At 31.1% G+C, this 23,990-nt stretch overlaps 1 protein-coding gene across 1 annotated transcript; it reads right to left on the bottom strand.

Annotated features, from left to right (window-relative positions):
- Nucleotides 1-22,127: 22,127 nt before the first annotated feature.
- Nucleotides 22,128-23,990, bottom strand: LOC18041874 (NAC domain-containing protein 104). The gene is made up of 4 exons (XM_024184983.1): nt 23,726-23,990; nt 23,332-23,612; nt 23,019-23,168; nt 22,128-22,152 (listed from the first exon to the last, which is right to left on the bottom strand). The coding sequence occupies exons 1-4, from the start codon at nt 23,886-23,888 to the stop codon at nt 22,138-22,140; spliced, it is 609 nt and encodes a 202-aa protein (XP_024040751.1). The 5' UTR covers nt 23,889-23,990; the 3' UTR covers nt 22,128-22,137.

Below are 23,990 nucleotides of genomic sequence, written 5' to 3'. Positions count from 1 at the left end.
AAAAAAAAAAAAACACTAACAAATTTCATATTGAATTCAAAGTGCCATGCTGTTATTATTTAATATCAATAATTCATACTGTGAAGGCATAATCTTCTTTTTTCTCTCAAATAAAGAACTCATTGGCGCCAAGTAATGAGGGAATGGTAGACGTTTGGTACTTGAGGCAACGACCAAGCAACTGCATGCAACAGCCTTCTCGGTTATAATTGAAGGGTAATTTGGTCATTTGACTTGGGATCTATCAAAGTACAGTTGGAGCAACTATGCTCATTTTTAAGAAAATGGAGGAATTTAGGGACTTATGTATTATATTTATCTTGTAATTAAAAAAAAAAAAAAAACCTGCAATACGGCTAATCACATTAATGAGACGGTAGTGCCTGATGGCCACGTGGCAGACAAAAGTATTAGAAATCAATCTTTTTTTAGTGACAACCGGTCGCGACTATCGCGCTTCCCCCCGATTATGAATAAAATATACATTTTATAATTAAAAAATAATTTAGTATTTTTTTATTCATTTCACAAAAAAAGTAATTTAGTATTCTATTCTTTGAAGAACTGTCTATACCTGTTTTTTTACTGAAAATGTGGATTGCAAAAATTCTCCTGTGTATCTTTATAGTTGTTTTTTTTAAATAAAAAAAAAATTGTAGATAGCTAAATAAAGCTCAAATTAATCATCTATTCTTTTTTTTACAACTTAAACTTTTGTCAAATAAAATTTTTAAAAATTAAAAAATTAGAAAAAAACTAAATAATTGAATTTTGATTTAGAATGATTCTTTCATAGAGATTCATCTTTAAAATGTATTTAAATTAGAGACTAAATTCACGTCATTATATTGTAGCGTTATCATTTGTTGTTTCCATTCCATGGACTAGAATTAAAAGAACTTTTATTAGGGGCGCTGATTTTGATTGATGGGTCTAGTTTTGGCAAATAACTCATTTCAAAATTTGGGTGGACTAATTGTGTCATCAAGTCGATAAAGTGGATGAGATCGTCGTAATGGTTTTGGATAATGATAATAATCTGAAACGTCACGTAAAGGGGGGTGGCCGAATTACTTAATTTCAACGGACATAAAGTTTAGGGTTTATTTTAATCAGTCATGCTCATGCAGTCATGCTCAGATACAATGTCCACGTGAAAATTTCATTATGATAGAATTTAAAAAAATTTAAAAAAAAAAAAACAACACGAATTCGAATGCATTAAAATAGAAAAAAATAATGTTAGAATTCGTTTTTTTTCCCTTTTAATTTTGTCTGCATTTTAATTTCGTGAGAAGATTACTGTAAAGAATGGTTAGCTTGAAATTGATTAGAGTTTAACAATATTATTAGAGGCATGCTGGAATGTTCGATTGGATTAGATAAAATTATAGTACTGTTTTACATTTAATTAGCAGTATCTTGTGTTTATCAAAGTATTGGATTGCAAATAATAATTTTATTTATAAAAATTGAAATTTAAAACTAAGCTAATGATTTCTATTGATTTATCGAACATTTTTATTAATGATAAATGCTAAATCTTTATTTTTAACAATATATATTTTACTCTGATGGAATATTATAATAAAAAATTACGTCATTAATTATTTAAATCTTATAAAAGTAAATAATGTTATTTTATAATCTTCGATTTTTATTAATAAAAAAATTCTTTATGGTTTTATTATTTAACACTATATAATTTATTATTTCATAACTTTTGTCCTATAACTTTTTCCACTATTTGAAGGATAAGTGATGGGTGCGACATGAGAGTCACATAAATTTACCCTATGTCTAAGAAAATGATCCAAACATGGGGTTTAGTTTGGGCTTGGAGTGCTTTTAAATATACTAAATAAAAGCTTTTAAATAATAAAAAATCATAATTTTTTTAATTAAAAATGCCGAAATAACTGAATATAAGTTAAATTATATCTTGTTTTCAATAAAAATTTAATTAAACAGTTAAATAAATTATTTTTTTCACAAACATTTTACAATCATTCTATTCCATAATTTGCAATTATATTTTAAATTTTAATTAAAAATATTGACCAAACAAAAAATTTGTAAAAGAGTTTTTTACCAATATTCTTACTAAACATTTAAAATTATTTTCCCTTGAAAATAATTTTTTTTTTCAATACTCCTATCTAACCTTTCTCATTAATAGGAGAAAAATTAAATCTTAATTATCCCTACCTATTAACGGAAGACAAATTAAAATCCTAACGCTAACTTTTATTAGTGGTAGGACTTGAAACTGCCTCGATACACACTATCTCATTGTCATTCATTTTTTTATTGTCGCACCAAAGTTGAAGTTAATTTAGTTGTTGATTGTTTTTTATATATACCCAACTAATGCTTAGGGCTTTTAGGGTTCTAGAATAATGAAGGATAAATCAGTCATTTCCAGTAATGACAATCACATTTCCCTTCATTTCGCATCATATGGAAACAGAATAATGTTATATCGACAAATGGTTGATACGTCATTTTACACACTAAGTTGATAGTTTACGTGGCATGAATGTATTAGTTTTAGTTAAATGGAAGTATCATGGGGCATACATAATATTTTAATAGAGGGTCCCTCTACAATGCTTTAATTTTTTTACACTATCAATAACGTAGGAAATTATATACTAATTAAAGGTTGATTTTAAATTTAAAAATAAAAATAATAAGAGATAGGATAAAATAAAATATCTCAAGTTCTTTTATTTAAACTTGAATTCTTGACAAATATTTTATTTAAAATTGAATTCTTAACACATTAAGCAAGTACTTAAGTTTCATTGCATCGTACTTATGGTGCATCTTTTTTCAGGTAAAGATATTATATTCAAATATAATTGAAATATAAAGTGGTTTCTAAAAGTTAAAGGCAATCATGCTTACACAGAAACAAGAGACCTATTTTAAAGTTTATACAAGAGATCTGTTCTAACAATCACATAGGAATAATAAATTCATTCCAGCGAACAAAAGATATTTTGTGTCAATGTCATTGTTATAGAACCTTAGTATTTTATCTCTTACTTGCTGAAATTTAAGTAATTTACTTGTGTATTATTCTGAATGCATTGCTAATATTGATTGGATGTAGTTCGTTTATTTTCTTTGGATTAATAATATTTATATTGTCAACTATCTAGATACTATATTTACTAGTTGATAAGGGATTTTTAAATTGATGAAATATTTCTAATAAAAGTGGATGTACATAGGTTGGTAAAAAAATTAAAACTTTTTAATATTTATTTATTTATCATTATATTAAGTGAATGGTTAAGATTAAAACACTTAAATTTAAGATTTCATAACAATTCCACCATCGATATTGTACAAATTGTTAAAAAAAATAACAATGAATTAACAATTAAGAACAGTAGGAAAACAACAACTGGAATAAAAAAAAAGTAAGAACAGCAACTGGAAATGAAGAAACAAGGAAAATAAATTAACGAAACAAAAGAAATAAACCTGAGGCCTATAACACAGTGTCCTTAAAATAGATTTATCACCTACTGTAGTGCTTTAGGTTTGCTGGTAACTGTTTCCCAGGATACAACGAGTACGAATTATCCGTCAAGCACTGACAAATAATTCCGGCGAACCATAACAGCGTTCAAACTCGATAAAAAACAGAATGTCAAAAGGAGGAAAGAAATTTTGAAGTGCTCTGTGTGCTGGTTGTTCTTGTGTATAAAAAGCAGAAGAGGAAGCTGCCTTTTTATACACATGTGAGGATGTAACAATAACTTAGTATTGAATTTCCGAATTCAATATATGTCATTTAATTGTTATAACAGCCAATTGAATTATTTAAATTCAATTCAACCAATTGAATTCAAAAATTGAATTGCATAACAGCCCAAAAAAATAATTACGAAGCTGTTACAAATCCTTTGAATTCAAAAATTGTGAAATTGTGACAAAAAATTTAAAAGGAAATTAAAAACGTACCATGCAAGCTTGAGTGATTTTGGGCTGACACTCGTGTACGCAGGACGCGCAGGCGCACACGAGTTCAACTAAATCGGTCTTGGATTTGCACCCCCGTACGCATGCGCGTGTGGAGAGAACCTCTATCCTTATAATTCTTGCTCATGCATGGGTAAGTGTCTATATATAAATACAAATCCATTGGCTTATTTTTTCCTTGTGGGATAAACCTCATTTCCTTTCAAATTTTCAACTTCAAGGGTGCACTTTGAGAGACAATTTCGCATTCACCTAAGCACCATTTTGAGTAAATAAATATACAATTTCGAAGTATTCACGGAGTAAAATCCGAACCTCACAAGATTTTCCACATTCGCTAAGTGGGACCCACTCAAAACGTGCCCTCAAAGTAGCATATTGATATGCTATTTTTTCAACAATCCTCCACATGAATTAAAATTGGTAGGAAAACAGAAAAACTGCTAAATTTTGACAACAAAAGCATTTTTGACCTTAATGATCGAGTTTATTGGATCGATACCTAGCACAGGATAGGTATGTCTTATCCTTTAAACCTTCCCTTGTGATAGTATATTTACTTTACTGGCTGATCAGTAGACGCGATGTCTTTGAACTGTTTTGATGTCAATGTAAATGATCATATACTACACATAGGTATTTCTCTTAATATTGTTGAGTTCTCATGGTTATGTTCATTTTGCCCTTGAGCATCTACCTGGTTCTGCAAGAGTTGTTAGCCTAAAGGGCTACACATAATGTAATTTTGATGATAACAAACATATGTATTAAGTGATTTAATAAATATTGTATTTCACATTTTCACTAATTTTTTAAGGGTAATATTTATGCAAGTGAATCAACTGAAATCAAGCGAAATTAAGCTCAAGACACTCAACGGACAACGGCGAAATCAAGAATAAAGTTTAGAGCTCAATGGACAAATTAGTGCGATAAATTCTTGTAAAGCCGGTATGATTTAATTGATGCATGATTTATCATTTGAGAAGCTCAAGAGATTAATTTAATTAATTACTTTTCATAAACTAAAAGATTTTATTTTTATAAGATAAAGCACTTTGTGGTTTTGAGTAATTTGAACTTAAATGCAAAGTTTTGAAATCTTTGATTTTAATAAGTATTATTATTGAATTTCGGAGTTGGACTTTTTTACAAACATTTGAAATGTTTTGGGTCATACTATAATTTATGAATATTTTGGACTAAAGTGAAAGGTTTTGAGAACTTTGATAAATATGGGTATTATGTTGAAAAAGACTTTTTTGCGAAATAATAATATCTTTGGAGCCTTATCATAATTTCATAAAGTTTTGGAAAGACAACTATTATTAGGAAATTCTGAAATTGGACATATTTGTAAAATTTTATGACATTTTGGGCCGTAGTATAAGTATAGAAAGTTTTGGACCAAAGTGTAATTTTAGTGAACAGTGTTACTCTAGCAAAATTCAAAAATAATAGTAATATCATTGTTCATGAGCGGCTAGCCGGATAAATCAAGCGGCTAACCGCTTGGGCGCTTGAATTTAGCTATAACGGCTAGTTTTCAGGCTCTAACTATAAAAACTCAACTCCAACTTCATTTTAAGAATAAATACAAGCAAAAATAAGATCATATAACATATATTGAGATTCCATTTCGCAAATCATCATTTATTGAATCATTATTAAGCTATAATTTGTTATCCACTCTTAAAGAGAGTTTTATTGTTGTGATTTTCATTTCTCATCAAATTGTGAGTGTACAAGTGTGAGAAACACTTTAGGTGAAGAGATTGTGGAGATAATCTCTTGTTGTAAAGGTCCATTGACACCTTGGAAGTCAATTGTAAACATTTGAAGCCTTGGGAGGCTTGGATAGTGAAATGCTCAAGCCGGGTGAGCTTGGAAGCGTGGACGTAAGCGGGGATAGCCGAATCACGTAAAAATCATTGTATTTGTTTTCTCTTCCCTTACTCTTTTAATATTGTGCTTGATTGAATTTATTATTTTTTATTTGATTAAGGTAATAGATTAAATTGTTGTCCGAATTGTATTGCATAAATTTTAAAATCCTAATTCACCCCCCATCTTGGGTTGCATAACTTGCATTTCAAGAGTTTCTAAGAGCTGAACCCCTAACATCTCCCTTTGAAGCGGCTCCATTTCTCTCTCACATAAGTGATATCTTAATCAAGAGTAACCCGCATTACTCCGCTCGAATTTCCGACGCATAAGAATCATTAAGAGCCTAGCTCAACCTTATTTCCCACGGGCATCACTGTTTCATCATAGGAATGGTCAATGAGGTAATCCTCTCAATGATTTTTCTACTAGCTCTCTATTTAATCCTTTAGTTAGCGGATCTGCAATGTTATCATTTCACCTCACATAGTCAATAAAAATAACTCCAGTAGAAATAAGTTGTCTAATGGTATTATGTCTACGACGTATGTGTCTAGACTTACCATTATACATATTGCTTTGTGCCTTACCGATCGCTGATTGACTATCGCAATGAATACAAATTGTAGGCACAAGCTTTGGCCACTTTGGAATACCTTCTAAAAAGTTGCGTAGCCATTCTGCTTCTTCACCACATTTATCTAATGCAATGAATTCAGATTCCATTGTAAATCTGACATTTACTATCTGTTTAGAAGACCTCCATGATACAGCTACACCTACTAGTGTAAACACATAGCCGCTAGTGGATTTTGAATCTTTTACATCAGATATCCAATTAGCATAACTAAATCCTTCTAATACTTCTGGATACCTAGTATAGTGCAGTCCATAATTACGAGTGTATCGAAGATACCTGAGTACTCTTACGATAGCTTTCCAATTATCAGTTCCTAGATTACTTGTGTATCTACTAAGTTTACTTACTATATGTTGTGCAAATTTTAATGTACTCGCAAGCGCACGAATCTATTGTAGTGTAGATCAATGGTGACGAGTGTCGATCCCACGAGGAGGTGGATTTTAATTATATATAGAATTAATTTTGTAAATGGGTGGTTGGAATTATGGTGGAAATGATTTCGAATATGCTAAAACTTAAATTAAAATGGCGAGAATAAATTCTAAAACTGGAATTAAAATGGCGAGAATGAATTGAAGAGGATTCTATTGAAATGACGTACTTGGGTATCTGGATCCGTATCAACATGCATCATGGGCTAAATATTCCTTATTAATACCAATTAAATCATGAGGGGGGAATCCACACCGCATGAACCACGCTCTAATCAATATGGTGCTAAGGGCTTATCGTACCAAATAATAATAACCTTATACTAGAGAGCCGGTGTAACCAAGGCGGTACTAGACAAGATTAGTATTATTTGTCGACGAGAAGTCAAAACATCCACAAAAACTAGAGGGGAAGAGAAAGTAAATTTACCAAATTAAGCCCATGACACATGTTGAGACTTCACCTTCAACCCAAGCTTGAAAGAAAATTAGCCACTCATAATTGAACTAGGGGCAAAATGGGAATTTATTAAAATACATAGAAAATACAAGATGGAGAGAGAATTACAGAAAATGGATCCCAAAAATGGATTCAGAGATATCAAATTAGGGGGGGAGGCCCCCTTTTTATAGATACATGGAGTAAATCATGGCCATCGGATTAAAAACAGTTTGGACGCTCAGGATTGCGCCACGTCATCAATCAACAGTCCACGGTTTGACCACGCGGATGAACAGTAACACGGTTTGACCCGACTTTGAACAGTAACGCGGTTTGACCCGGATGAACAGTAACGCGGTTTGGTTGAAAATAATCCTATGTGATGCATGCACCGTACGCGAGATTTTTCGTCCACTGATATGCTGCCACGTCACCATCAACAGTACATAAGAATTTTAGTCCAACAGGATCGTGACACCTCATCAGTCAATGCCACATCATCGGTCAATGCCACGTCATCATCCGTCTATGTGAACAGTGTCGTGAACAGTAACGTATACAGTACCGTACACGTGAATAGTACCGTACATGTGAATAGTGCCATTTTTCCTTTTATGCTCCTCCTAAGGTTTTCGACCGTCCTGAGTTCAAAAGTGATGTCCGTTTTGCCGTCTGATCTCTCCTTTATTGTGAAATGACTATAATGCCCCTAAAATACATAAAATACTTAATTAAAATAAAACACATGTAATTAAATCACAAGAATGTTAAATATATAAAAGTAAGGGTTGTTAGTAAGATTTAAAATGTAAAATGACGGTTTTCTCCTTTATAAATATGCATTTTCTAACACTCAACACTATATAGGCTAGATCTAGTCTGGTACAGTTTGTTAAGTTTATTATTTTAGCGTATTCTACCTGAGAAATACCATCTCCTCTATTTTTCGATAGATGTATACTCGTATCTAATGGAGTTTTAGACACGGTATTATCATCTTTATTAAATTTCCCAAGAATTTTATCTACGTAATGAGTTTAAATTAGAATAAGTCCATTAAAAGCCCTTGAGATTTTAATCCCCAAAATGACATCCGCAAGACCCATATCTTTCATGTCAAATTTAGATTTCAACATATTCTTGGTAGATTTAATCATGTCATCATCACTCCCAACAATGAGCATGTCATCAACATATAAATATAAAATGACATAATCATTTTCTGTTTCTTTGACATAAACACATTTGTCACACTCATTGATCTTAAATCCACTTGTGATCATCGTATGATCAAATTTTTCATGCCACTGTTTTGGTACTTGTTTCAAGCCATATAATGACTTTACTAATTTATAATGACTTTTCTTGTCTTGGAGTTATAAAACCTTCAGGCTGCTCCATGTAGATTTCTTCATTTAAATCTCCATTTAGAAAAGCCGTCTTTACATCCATTTGAAGTATCTCGAGATTGCGCAAAGTTGCAATTGCTATTATCATCCGAATGGAATTTATTCTCGTCACAGGAGAATAAGTATAAAAGTAATCAAGGCATTATCGTTGCCTATAACCTTTAATTACAAGTCTAGGCTTGTACTTATCGATTGATTCATCGGCTTTCATTTTCTTTTTGAAATTCCACCTATACCCCAAAGGTTTACATCCTAGAAGAAGATCTACTAGCTCCCAAGTATGATTTTGTAAAATGAATTCAGCTTCACTATTAATGGCTTCTTTCCATAAAGCGCCTTCAGGTGAAGTTACAGCTTCTTTGAAGCTTTAAAGTTCACTTTCTAGCAAATACGTCAAAAAGTCTGGACTGAAAGTCTGGACCAAAAGACTTTTCTATTCTAACTCTTTTGCTACGTCTGACCTCAACTTCTTGTTCTTTTTCTTCTTCTGAAACTTCATCATTTTCTTCATTTTGACGGTTTTCAATTATTCTTTCATGAAGTTGTCGTAGTTCTTTTGATTCCACTCTAGAATTGCAAGGAAACACATGTTTGAAAAATGATGCATTGCTTGATTCTATTATTGTATTTTTGTGGACATCTAGAACTTTAGACTCATGCACCAGAAATCGATAAGCACTACTGTTTTGTGCATAACCAATGAAAATGCAGTCAACAGTTTTTGGTCCTATTTTTCACTTTTTTATTTGAAGGAACCACTACTTTAGCAAGACACCCCCACACTCGTAAGAATTTATAAGAAAGTGTTCTACCTTTCCACATCTCATACGGGGTTTTATCTTCTTACTTTTGGGGTATCTTATTTACTAAATAATTAGCTGACAAAACAGTTTCTCCCCACATGTTCTGGGGTAACCCAGAACTTATCAACATTGTATTCATCATTTCCTTTAAAGTGCGATTCTTTCGTTCCGCAATCCTATTAGATTGAGGTGAATATGGAGCTGTGACTTGATATATGATTCTACTTTGTTCACAGAGTGACTCAAACGGAACAACATACTCACCACCGCGGTCACTCCTTTAATTCTTTGATTTTCCTATTAAGTTGATTCTCAACTTCATTTTTGTAGAGAATAAACTTTTCTAAAGCTTCATCTTTACTTTTCAACAAGTATACATAACAATATTTTGTGCATCATCAATAAAGGTAATAAAATATTTATTACCACCTCTTGTTTGAATGAATTTAAAATCACAAATATCATTATGTATTAAGTCAAGTGGTTTAATGTTTCTTTTAATTATTTGGAAAGATGACCTAGTTAGTTTTGTCTCAACACAAGTTTCACACTTATATTTCAAATCAATTTAGAAATTAGGAATATCCTTCATGTTAATTAATTTACGCAATGAATTAAAATTAACATGTCCTAATCTACTATGTTAAAGATTAGAAGACTCAAGCAAATAAGCAGAAGAACTGACTTCATTATTGATTATTGGTTTCACAGTTATTACATTGAGCTTAAACAAACCATCATTAACATAGCTCTTTCCCACATACATCTCATTCTTTGACAAAACTACCTTATCTGACTCAAACACCATTCGGAAACCATGTTTATTCAACAGCAATCCATACACCAAGTTCTTCCAAATTTCTGGCACATAAAGCACATGGTTCAGAGTCAGCTCTTTTCCAAAAGTCATCTTCAGAATCACCTTCCTTTGACCCTCAATCTCATATGTAGCAGAATTCCCCATGAATAACTTCTCTCCATTGCTAACTGTTTCAAATGAAGTGAACAACGCTCTGTCCGAGCAAACATGTCTGGTTGCTCCCGTATCAATCCACTATTCTCTCGGATTAAATCCAACCAGATTCACTTCTGAAACCACTGCAGAGAGGTTTATGTCTGAAACATGTTGAGTGATGTTTTCCATCACATTTGCCTATCGTTTCTTTTTAGGCAATTTACAATCCGAAGCCTTGTGACCCATCTTATCACAGTTAAAACACTTTCCTTGAAACTTGGTTTGCTTCTTGGAGATTTCTCCTTTCGGTCCCAATTTTTTATTTTTCTTATTTTTAGGCCCATGTTCAACAACATTAGCCTTAGCCACAGAAATAGCCATTTTTTCTGCATTTCTGTTATCTTTCTCAATTCGGAGCTTAACAACTAGCCCTTCAATATTTATTTCCTTGCTTTTATGCTTCAAATAACTCTTGAAATCTTTCCAAGCAGGAGGTAATTTTTCAATAATTGTAACCACTTAAAAAGTTTCACTTAGCATCATCCCTTCTACAAGGATTTCAGATAATATGAGTTGAAGCTCTTGTACTTGACTTATTACAGTTTTGGAATCCACCATTTTATAGTCTAGGAAGTGGCCAACAACAAACTTTTTAGTACTCCTTGGTTGTTTTCTTTCCTATGTATACATTATACAAGGAATCACTAAGGCCATTAATTACATAATTTTTACATAAAAAATCAGAATGATGACATGCATCAATTGCATTAGCAACTTGAACATCCATTTCACCCTCTTTGGGTTTAGGAGCATCCTCCGTCAAGAACCTCGCCAGGTTTAACGTGGTCAGGTAAAAGAACATCTTTTGCTGCCAACGTTTGAAGTTCTGGCCATTGAATTTTTCTGGCCTTTGCGCATGATTCACAGGAATAGCCATAGCAACTGGTTCTTTCACAACAGATAGCCCGGTAGAAGAAACTGAAATAAGAACAGTCGGAATCACATCATTGGTTTCAGTTGCCATCTCAACGTAAATTCTGTTTTAAGATTGTTAAAAAAAATAACAGTGAGTTAACAATTAAGAACAACAGGAAAACATCAACTGGAATTAAAAAAAAAAAGTAAGAACAACAAGTGGAAATGAAGAAACTGGGAAAAGAAATTAACGAAACAAAAACAGAACGTCAGAAGGAGGAAAAAAAATTTGAAGTGCTCTGTGTGCTGGTTGTTCTTGTGTGTAAAAAGCAGAAGAGGATGTAACAGTAGCATAGTATTAAATTTCTGAATTCAATATATGTCATTTAATTTTTGTAACAACCAATTGAATTGTTTAAATTCAATTCAGCCAATTGAATTCCATAACAGCCCAAAAAAATAATTGCGAAGCTGTTATAAATCCTTTGAATTAAAAAATTGTTAAACTATTACAAAAAAATTAAAAGGAAATTTACAATGTGCCATGCAAGCTTGGGTGATTTTGGGCTAACATTCGTGTACGCAGGACGTGCGGCCGCACACGAGTTCAACCAAATCGGTCTTGGATTTGCACCTCCCTGCGCACGCGCGTGTGGAGAGAGCCTCTATCCTTATAATTCTTGCTCATGCATGGGTAAGTGTTTATATATAAACACAAATCCCTTGGCTTATTTTTCCCTTATGGGATAAACCTCATTTCCTTTCAAATTTTCAACTTTAAGGGTGTACTTTGAGAGACAATTTCTCATTTAGCTAAGCACCATTTTGAGTAAATAAATATACACTTTTGAAGTATTCACGGAGTAGAATTCGAACCTCATAAGATTTTCCACATTCGCTAAGTGGGACCCACTCAAAATGTGCCCTCAAAATAGCATATTGATATGTTATTTTTTCAACGCAAATATATACAATATCATAAAGAAATTCTTCAATAAATGGTCAACTTAAATTGTGCAAGTGTGCTTGTATAATTTTTGTGGCTCTATTATTATTGCTCGGGAAAAATAAGGACACATGGCAATCAAACAATGGAATTTAAAAACATGTCTTTTTGAAATCCATATAACAAACCTTAAATATCTTATTGAGCCAAGGTGTTTTGCTCAAAGTAAAAGTAAATAAGTAATGATATAATCACAAACGATTTTGTATAAATATTATAGTAGAAACTAATATAATAAATTATTATTGGTTGAGTTAAAAATATGATAAGACTCACATGATTTATTTTTACTTTTTGTTTTTATCACATCAATTTATAAAAGATTATTTGTATAGGGGATGATCACGTGCAAAAATGCACACATTATAATTTGCATAGTTGTCAAGGTTTCATTGGAACGTCGTGGGCTCCACGACTCATCTCCTCACAATAAGAGCTTACACGTGCACGTTTGCACACACTTGATCACACTCTTATTTGTACAAGTGTTTGTGGTTATATAATTATTGTAAAACAAATATTCAATAATACTTAATGCTAATAACTTAGTACTAGTTGGTTTTAAATTCAATACAGTAATGATCATTAGTTAATGGTGAAATTAGATTTAATGTTTTTGTATCTACATAGTTCTTAATTGTTTGCTTCTAGTAAAATGCTAGTGTCATATTCGTTTTTAAATTTTGCTTCTTGGCTTGATTGTAGGTTCGGCATTCAATATGTCAAGTTCTTTGCCCACACCACACTTAATGGATGATGAAGGCAATCAAACTTAGGGTGAATCAGCCACTAGTGTTACTCACGGTAGTTGGGACGTAGAGGAAGGTTGAGGTCAATTGTGTGGGAGCATTTTGAGAAGAAAAAATTAATGGGATTGATAAGGCTATGTGCAATTTTTGCAAAAATGCATTGGCAGCAAGGAGTATTGATGGAACAAAGCACTCACACGATCATTTGAAGACATGTCAAGTGAAAAAGGAAATAAAGGCCATTGAATTCTCACTAGCAAAGAAAGCTGCTGGTGAAAAAGGGAAGACCGTGGTAGGCCATTTTGATCCTAATGTTATGAAGAGAAAAATGGCATGTGTTATTGTCATGCATGAGTACCCTCTAAGTATTGTAGAGCATCAGGGGCTGAGGGATGTTTATGTCTTCTCTAAATCAATTGTGGAATCCAGTGTCTCAAAATATTATCAAGAAGGATATTTTAAACATGTATGAGTGTGAAAGGCTCAAATATTTAGAGCATACTCAAGGTAGAATTGCCATTAGAAAGGCCCAAATATTTAGAGCATACTCAAGGTAGAATTGCCATTACAACTGGTATGTAGATTGCAGAAAATCAAACAAAAGCATATATGGCAATCATTGCACACTTTATTGACGATGCTTAGGCATTACAGAGCGTACTTTTGAGATAAAATTATTATTGTTCTGTTTTTTAAATTATTAATGATCAAACTAATTTTTTTAATTATTAATGATCAATCAGATTTTTTTTAATTAGTAATCCGCCATTTATTTCTTTTTCTTTTTTAATTAGCTTTTTGAAAGTGCCTGATTCTCGTGCAGGCCAAGTTCTTTGTGATAAGCTGATAGGTTTGTTATTAGAGCTCAACATTAAGTGTAAGCTATCCCCCATAACTATTGACAATGCTGCTACTAATGATCGTATGATTGATTTTATATTGTTGGCACTGGATAAAAATGATCTCATTTTGGGTGGACAAAAGTTTCATATTTGTTGTTATGCCCACATTCTGAATTTGATTGTAAAGGATGGTTTAAGTGTGATTCGTGAGAGTGTTATTTTTTTTATCAGGATCAACTAAAAGGAAATCAACATTTGATGAGAATGCACATAAATTAGGCATTACTTTTAGTGAAAACTAGTGCAAGATTGTCCAACTCAGTGGAATTTTACTTATCTCATGATATGTTTTGCATTGTATTATAAGAATGTTTTTTATCGATTGAAGAACATTGATGGATAGTATAAGTGTTTGCCTAGTGAGTATGATTGGCAATTAGCTAGTGCCTTAGAAAACGATTTGAAATGTTTTTATGATTATATAATGTTATTTTCTAGTACTAGTTATCCAACATCTAATCTAAGTATGCCCTATATGTGTGATATTAAATTGTACCTGAATGAGTGAGTTTCAACTATCCAACATCTAATCTATTTCTGTGCTATATGTGTGATATTAAACCGCACCTGAATGAGTGTGTTTCAACTTTTAGGTATGATGAATTTAGAATCATGGCGTAGAAAATGATTGAAAAGTTCGATACGTATTGGCATGACATGAGTGGAATATTGTCTGTTGTATGTATCTTTGATCCTAGGTTCAAACTTAGGTTGGTTGAGTATTACTTTTCCATGATTTATAAGGATGATGCTACTTCTCATGTCCAAATAGTGCATAATGATTGTCAAAGTAAAGTGAAAAAGTACAAAACTAGATATGCATCAGCTGCTACTTCTCCTAGGTATAGCTCTAGTTCATTGAGTACTGCTCATTCTGCGCCGAGTTCAGGTTCCTATAGAAGTTCAACTAAATGGATTTCGGGGTTTACTAGTTTTGTTAATGTTGATAATGAGGAAGTAAAGGATGAGCTAGACACTTAATTGAATGAAAATTAGTACCATTTAATGTTGAGGAACACTTTGATGTTTTAGCTTGGTGGAAGCTGAATGGTGGTAACTATCCTATATTGTCTTAAGTTGTAAGAGATATTTTGGCTATTTCAGTTACCACTGTTTCTTCTGAATCTGCTTTCAGCATTGGTGGTCGATTTGTAAGCTCATATCACAATAGACTTCATCCAAACACATTGGAGGCTTTGATGTATAGTCAAAGTTGGACACGTGCTCTTTGTGGAGGTATATGGTTTGCATTTTAATTTTTTTATTTTTTATTTATTTAAATTAACTAATAACTAATTTGATTTTGGTTTTAATTTGTACTTTTTTAATTAGATGTGCTCTTTGTGGAGGTATATGGTTTGCATTTTAATTTTTATATTTTTTATTTATTTAAATTAACTAATAACTAATTTGATTTTGGTTTTAATTTGTACTTTTTTAATTAAATGCGGCACTGACCTCTCAGGTATATGCCAAGATTCTTGATTAAGAGGCAGAGATTGAAACTAGTATAGAGGCTGTAGAAGTGTATAGTTTTAATTTATATTATTCTGTCAAGTATTTATTAAGTTAAATTGTAAAAACATGTTTTTATTTTATTATTATTTTTATCTTGTTATAGATTTATGAAGAATCTTAGCATATGCATCAATGGTGATGGTTATTTAGAATCTACTGCAAGTTTATGTTGAAGGCTTAAAATTATTTTGATTTGTCATATAAAATTTGATCATTTGTAATTTTATTTCTAAATCTGGAGGTTGTCAAAATTATTAATTTTTTTGAAAAAAAGGGGATTGGAATAATTATAAATTGTTATTTTAAAAAAATGAGAATTGGATTCCCGTTTTAATCTCCATTCAATTCAAAAAATTTCGGAGACATACCCGAACTATCTTCAATTACAATTTTTTTATGGAACGGGTTTGGGACACAGCTGCCAAATTCTGTTTGGGTTCGGGGATCATGATCCCCACCCCGAACCCGGTCCATTGACATCAATACAAGGAAGGCACTTGATCCATTGAAAACCGTCTAAACCGGACATAAAAATTGAAAGATCAAAATTGGATCGGGCCGGGAGAACGAACTCGTTTTCCATCTCCACTAATTAATGCAGTGTCAATACCGTCATCACAGCCCATCTCACACTATTCAGATCTAACATTAAAAAATTTTAAAGTAGAACAATTTTTTTGGATCATATTTTCTCGGCATTTTCTCTTTTATTTTCTTTTCAATAAAATACTTGCTTGAGTGCAGGTTAATTTTCATGCACATGATTGATGCATTTAAACACTTCCATACAAATGAAATTTTGTCAATCTCCATTTAGACGCCATCTGTAGAAAAATAAAGGAGAGAAACAAAATTAAACAATAAAATTTGAAAAATAAAAAAAAGGGAAATATCCTACTTTTCCTTCGGTGACGGTTGCTAGATAAGATAATCTCTCTGAATTAGCAGGGAGGCTTAATTCACAAATTAGCCTTGAGTCCTTGAACAACTTTGTTGAGGGAATGCATAGGGACTCAAATATTTATTCCTTATAATTGTGTGAAAGTAGATATCTCTCTAAAAATTAGGGATCAGGATCCTCTCCTGATCTGATCTTTATCTAAGCATGTGCTATTAGTATGATTGGTGATTAATAAATGAAAAAGAAAAAATAGTTAAATATAAACCATTCATTAATACTAAAATACAGGTGGCACAAGATCTGTAAAAGATCAAGAGTGCTCAAATCAAGAGAGGATCTCAATCCAAAAATTAGAGGGAGTGGAATTTTGATCTAATCTCGGTAAGTCTATTTTATAATAGATGTAGATTCTAACGGATTTTTTTTTAAAAAAAGAACCGATAATGATGTAAATAACTATTGACACCCTTCTTACAATAATGTTTTATTTTTTTGGACATTAATAAAAAGAAAAAAATTAAATTATTAATTTAATTCTAAAAAATAAAAAATAGAAACAAAAGAATATATATTAATTTTTGTGGAACACTTTACTGAGGAATTAATATATTATTTTTTATTAATGTCCAAAAAAATAGTAATTTAATTTTTTACAATATTATTTTTTTGGACATATGTGAGCTCCCACAAAAATTCATATATATCCTTTTTATTTTTATTTTTATTTTGGGGTTAAATTGATAATTTAATTTTTTTCTTTTCATTAATGTCTAAAACAAAGAGACATATTATAAGAGGATAATGTTTTAGGAGAGTAATATTGTAAAAGCAAGTTAAAATAAATAAAAATTAACGGTGAGCATGTCAATAATTTAATAGCAAAGACTAAATAAGGTATTTTTAAAAATATAGTGACTAAACATACACTAACCTCAAAAATAAGGATTAAATGAATATCATAAAATAACTCCTAAATTTATTGAGTTACGTAGGATAACTAAAATCTTTTTAAAAGAATTAACACTGAAACGTACTCACTCTAGCACTGATGTGATTAATAGTAAGGTGGCGTTTATTTTTTAACTTAATGACTTAAAGTGACTTAACTTAATTAATTAAGTTAATTAGAGGTGTTTGTTTTTATAACTTAATGAGACTTTTTAGATAATTTTGACTTAATAAAATAAGCTAATTTTTTTGGCTTTTTACTTAATGCAGAAATCTGAATTAAGTCAATTACTTGCTAATGTCAAAAATATCCCTGTTTTATAATTTATTTTTCATGTCTATCTCAAAAATCACCCATAGATATTTACCCCACATAAAAATATCTTTGTTTTTTATTTCTTATATTATATACGATAAAATTTAAAATTTATGGTATTTTATATATTAAAATTCTAAAATAATTATGTATTCATTTGAATATAGTTTTACTTATAAATGTTAAAATATTGTGGTATTTAATATATTATTTATTTGACATTCAAATTTAATAAGGATACAAATGTAAAAATATATATTTTCAGCTTTTTAAGTTGAAAAAAAAACTTAATACTTATTTTTCGAAATTCAAACGAAAAAATAAACATATTATTCAGATTCAGACATTCAGACCTATTCAAAATTCAGACTAATTCAGATCTATTCAGATTTCAGATAAAAAAACAAACGCCACCTAATTCTTTCTGTTTTAAGTTCTAACCGTCAAAAGAAAAATAATGATAAGACAATAACACTTTACTGGTAAGTGAACGACTAAATCTGGAAGCAACTTATTGATAATATCATATGTAAGAATGTATGAAAGCTTACCGCTTTTGTGACAAATGCCAAGCTAAGCAAGCACTGTTCGAACTTTTTGAAACTTCACTTTAATGGCCATGTATATCTTTATTTTGTGGCACAAGGCAGCGGCCGCCACGCCATAAATAAGCAAAGATAAAGGCTCAAATTAAAGCAAGCAAGAGTAGGATATGTTCCATAGAGTGAGTGACCTTTCGATTCATGATCTCATAGATGATTCTGGTTACATCCTTGCTGCCATACAACTTTTGAAACAGATCCTATCATTATCCGAACCCGTATATGATTTTATAATTTTCTGTGAATAATATTAAAATTATTGATTAATCAAACCATGCTATCACGTAATGGCATCACTAACCATAAAATTGACATTTAACATGGACACCTACTAAATCATTGCTTATATTATTCGATTTATTAATTGACAGCCAGATCCTTGAAAGTTCTTCCAAATTTACCGAAATGAGGTACATAAAATACAAGCTTACAACAGAAGATGGCAATGGAAGCTAGGCTAAGCAATCGTACAACCTTGATAAAATCTAAAAAATTTAAAAAGTGCTTTCAGCTATGTGCCAGTCCAGAAGGCATTCAACCAGCCATTACAGAACATAACTTCAAAAGTAAACTATATAAAAGGATGACCTACCTAGACATATTCTAAAAGGCCATCATGCCATGCAAGTGAGGTTTCTGTTTAAAAGTAGCTTTCATAATTCACAGCATCCGAGTCATCACCTTAGTGGTACTTTCGCTCCACTTCTAACACATGCTTTTCTTTTGTAAATTGACAAAAATGCCACCGTAAGCTAATTAGCTAAAAGAATTTGTTTCTTCACAATTTTTCCCTTTGTTCTTATTTTAGCTCAAAATACACAGAGTTTGAATGTGACTTAAATTGATTCAGCCAGAGTATATAACATGTTTCTTTTACTAAATTATCAATAAAAATTAATTCTTAGAAAATTTTCTCTTACAAAATAATATTTTTTTCTGATTTTTTTATAATGTAAGAAACTCTCTCTAAGTTTATCATTTTTTTTTACGTTTTTGTATACATAATGAGATTTAAAACTAGCTCTTTTGTATTTGTTCTATAACTAATTTTATATTTAAACAATATCTGCTCATACATATAAATTAAAGCAATGATAGAATTATAAATTCTTATATAACTTATTTTGTATAAACTGATGTGATATAATCTAATTGATTTGATTAAATATCTCCCTTGAGTTAGCAAAGGAGGCACAATCTAAATAATATGAAAGGGGTTGTAAACTGAAATTAACCAAAGTACATTTATAATTAACTAATAATGCCACTAAGGCCTTGACTTAGTGTTGCGGCTTGTGTCTTATATCAACTTTTTTTAGGGCAGTAATGCAAATCTCTATAATGACTCAAATATTTATTCTCACACAATTGTGTGAAGATAGGTATCTCTCTCTCTCTTTTTTTTTTTTAAATAATAGGTAAGTATAACATTCATTCATAAACTAAGAGAATAAATACAAAAGGTGGGGTGGGCAGGTCCCATCCAAATTTCTGGATTATCAAAATTTGAAGCTAAACTAGCTAAACTATGGGCAATGTTGTTACAGTTTCTAGGCGCGTGTTGAATTATAACATTTTTTAGCCTTTCGATCCTTTGTTGAACCTGAGAAGATATGTCTCTCTCTAAATATTAGTAGGAGCAGAATTATAAACTGGTCTTGGTAGACCTATTGACTTCATATGGTAATATATGTAGATTGCTATTGATTTTTTAAAAAAATAATAACTGATAACATTCTTAATAATTATTGTTTCATAAAATAACTCATAAATTATTGAGTTATGTAAGATAACTAAAATCTTTTAAAAGAGTTAATACAGAAATTAACGTGCTCTCTCTTGAGACATGATTAATCGTAAGTCTTTCCATTTTAAGTTCTAATCGTCCGAAGAAATATAATGATACGGCAATAATACTTTTATTGATAAGTAAACGACTAAATTTAGAAGCAACTTATTGATTATACGTATATAATGTTTGAAAGCTTACAGCTTGTGTGACAAAATGCTAAGCTAAGCAAGCACCGATCGAACTTTTTGAAAGTTTACTTTAATTATCATGTACATCTTTATTTTGTGGCACAAGGCAGCAGCTGCCACGCCATAACCAAGCAACAAAAATGCTGAAATTATAGCAAGGAAGAGAAAGCTATAGTCTATGGAGAAAGTGACGTTTCGATCGCACGATCTCATAGATGATTCTGGTTACCTCTGGAACTTTTGAACTGATCTTCTGAGTACGAGTATCCAATAATGAGCACTTAAACACGCGATCACATAATTTTATGATTTTTTATGAATAATATTAAAATGATAAAATAATAAAAAAAATCACATGACAATATCATTCACCATAAAAATAAAATAAGCAGAATTGTACACATATCATTCAATTAATTAATTGACATCCAGAGTCTTCAAAGTTTTCCCAAATTTAGTGGAATGAGAAATATAAATTATACAAGCTTACAACAGAGATGACAATATGCTAGGCAAAGCGATCATATATGCTTGATAAAATTTGAAAAGTGCTCTCAGGTTTGTGCCAATCTGCCAGAAGGCAAGCAGCCAGCCATTACAGAACATAACTTCAAAAGAAAAATATATAATATGAAAAAGGATGGCCAACCTAAACACATTCTAAAAGGAAACCATGCACATGCAGAGGTTTCTGTTTAAAAGTTTTGAAAATTCACAGCATCACCTAAATTAGTGGTAATTGGGCTCCACTTCTGCCACATGCTTTTCTTTTGTAAATTCACAAAATGCGAATTTTTCCCTATTTTTTTTTTTAGTGCAAAATACGGAGTTTGAATGTGACTTTAATTGATTCAGCCAGAATATATAACATGTTTCTTTTTCTAAATTATTAATGAAAATTAGTTTTCAAAGAAGTTGTCTCATATAAAAAAAAATTCTAATGTAATAAAGTCTCTCTAATTTTATCATTTTTTTGTGCATTTTTAATGAGACTTAAACCAACACTTTTATATGTGTTCCATAACTAATTGTATATTTAACTAATATTTGCTCCTACATATTAATTAGAGTAATGATCGAGTTACAAACTCTTAACTAAACTTATTTTATACAAACTGGTGTGACATGATTTAATTAGTTAGATTAAACACTTAGCTAATTTGTTTCTATATATTATATTGTATTTTCATGGATCCAATAAATTTATGCCACATTAGCTTGTACAAGAGTTTATCATCACTCAATTAATTAACAATATAAAGAACTATTGTTGCTTCTCTATTTTAGGAAATACAAAAAAACAAATGAGTGCAAAAAATATGGGGTAATACTTTATTATTATATCTTTACAAAATCTTACAATTTTACAATATTTTCGTTACCATTGTTACTCCAATGTTCAAGGGACAAAATTGAAATTATATACAAACTTATCTAAATTTGTCGTATATCATAAAATTTGGAGGATAAAATTGTCTTTTCGATCCCAAATATTTATAATATGGTATTTTAAGAATAGCATTGTTTTCAAATTATATCTATATAGAGTACTACTCAGGATTGGATGTCCTTACTCTATATAAAGGGGTTATACAGTGTTGTAAAGGGTATGGACAAAGCTCTGCAGCATTGCGAAAGGCAGATGTGCTTTATAATATGCAATGTAATTATAACAAAGAGGTCTATATGACCATACAAACCTTGTGAGCGTCAGTGTCAGCTTCCCTTGTTAATATGCTAATCTTGAATCACCTGATATTTGTGAACATGTTATATGTTAGATTACATGGGATAAAAGCTAGGGCCAAAATTTTCTCTTTATTTGTTTTAAATAATAAAATTTTAAGAGACAAAAAAAAAAAATCGTAGATGCAGATTGAGTATTTTTTTAATAAACAAGGAATTGTGTTGCCATCATAATAAAATTAGAAAAAGAAATTATTCAGGTCCATGGATCTTATGTAAATTACACTCTTATGTATACATCATTCATTAAGAATTCAACCACTTAATTAAATATTAAAGACGTACACTATGTATGAGAGTCGGATTAAGAGTTTGCAAGGCATGTAATAGCAATTGTTGAACTCTTCTCAAGCCAGATAAAAGCTATATATCCCTTATGAAAGGCAAATCAAATTTCTAGATAAAAAGCTTATTGAAAATAAGCATAATTGGGAATTTTGCTAAAACCAACAAAAGCATCCTTTAAAAATGACATCAAAATCTCTAACTATTACACCACAGGACAATGGACGAGGACTATCCTTACCAATTAATTAAGGCCATATGCTAATCTGAAACCGATGCTATGGCTGTAGTGGAGAGGCGTGCCAGTAATTAATAGTGTACAATTTTAATTGGAAACCTTCTAATTGTGTGAAGCAAGTTCAAGACTGATAACATGTTAAATTAATTTATATGAATAAATATCCTCTAGCTAAATTGATAACGGATAAAAGTAGTTATAGTTAGCAAGAACGACACAAACAACAGGCTATCGGAAAGTATCATAGTTTATTTCACTTATTTACATAGGTAGGGAAAAAACATAGCTAGTAGCAGCTTAAGTAAACTGTAAAACATATCGACCTATTTAATTAATTTGGAAAACTTACATCAGTTAGATCATCATCTAATGACAAAAACATTTCATCTAAACAAGAAAGCTCAGTTCCATTGTCATCATCATCATCATCTCCATGGCAGAAACCTTTTGAATTTCCGTCTTCCTCATAAACTCGACATAAGACCCATTTGCAGCAACCCTACATTCACAACAAAAATTAATATCACTATACATGTATTTAGTTCAATTTAGATTTATTAAAATTTTATATTAATAAATCAACATATACCATTTACTCCATACAGTTTTCGTAATATCTAAAAACCAGAAAAAGATGAGAAAAATTACAGGCTAACATGTACCTCACTTACTAGTATACGATTTCCTCTTCTTTTGTAAGATTTGTTAGCACTAGCGCCACAGCTGCAAAGATGATACTCCTGCATAATCCAATTGGTTTCTACACCAAGTGGAGCTTCACCAACACAGAAAACAAAATATTTCTTCATTCCAATCTTCTTTCCAGCACTATTAATAACAGGCTCTTCAAAATCCAATTGCTTCCAATACCCATTTCCTGTTACTCTTTTGTCTTCAATTTGGCTGAAAAAATACCATCTGTTTCCACTACACAAAGCTCTGCCTGTTCTCTCCATAGTAATATAAAACTTGAAACCATTAGCAATGTTAAAAGTTAAAGATTGACAGTGCATGAATTCAACCAAATCAAAATAAATAAAGGACTGAAAAACAAACCGTTGAGTTGCCAAGGATCATGCAACTGAGGATTGAGTTCAGGAATGATGTTAGGATGACAAGGTAAGAGAGAAGCTTTGGGGTAGAGGAAGTGAAGCACAAGCTCTTCATCAGTAGGCAAGAATTTGAAACCAGGAGGAAGATTGATAGTTCTATCACACATATTTATTATTAAATATATTTTTTTTCTACTGCGAATATGAGACAAAGATGGAGAATTAATATACTTTACCGGCACTCTATGGAATGTTGAAGCTTTTGTTAT

This window comes from Citrus clementina, unplaced genomic scaffold (assembly GCF_000493195.1).
Source record: "Citrus clementina cultivar Clemenules unplaced genomic scaffold, Citrus_clementina_v1.0 scaffold_5, whole genome shotgun sequence".
NCBI lineage: Eukaryota > Viridiplantae > Streptophyta > Magnoliopsida > Sapindales > Rutaceae > Citrus > Citrus x clementina.
This window is presented reverse-complemented; position numbering and strand designations above follow the sequence as displayed.

What these genes read in the sequence shown, in the direction of transcription:
- LOC18041874 (XM_024184983.1), bottom strand. Translation starts at nt 23,888, where the DNA reads ATGTGTGATAGAACTATCAATCTTCCTCCTGGTTTCAAATTCTTGCCT. An exon ending in TGATCCTTGGCAACTCAACG is followed by an intron (nt 23,613 to 23,725) that starts GTTTGTTTTTCA and finishes TGGAGAGAACAG; the next exon opens with GCAGAGCTTTGTGTAGTGGA. An exon ending in ATCGTATACTAGTAAGTGAG is followed by an intron (nt 23,169 to 23,331) that starts GTACATGTTAGC and finishes TTGTGAATGTAG; the next exon opens with GGTTGCTGCAAATGGGTCTT.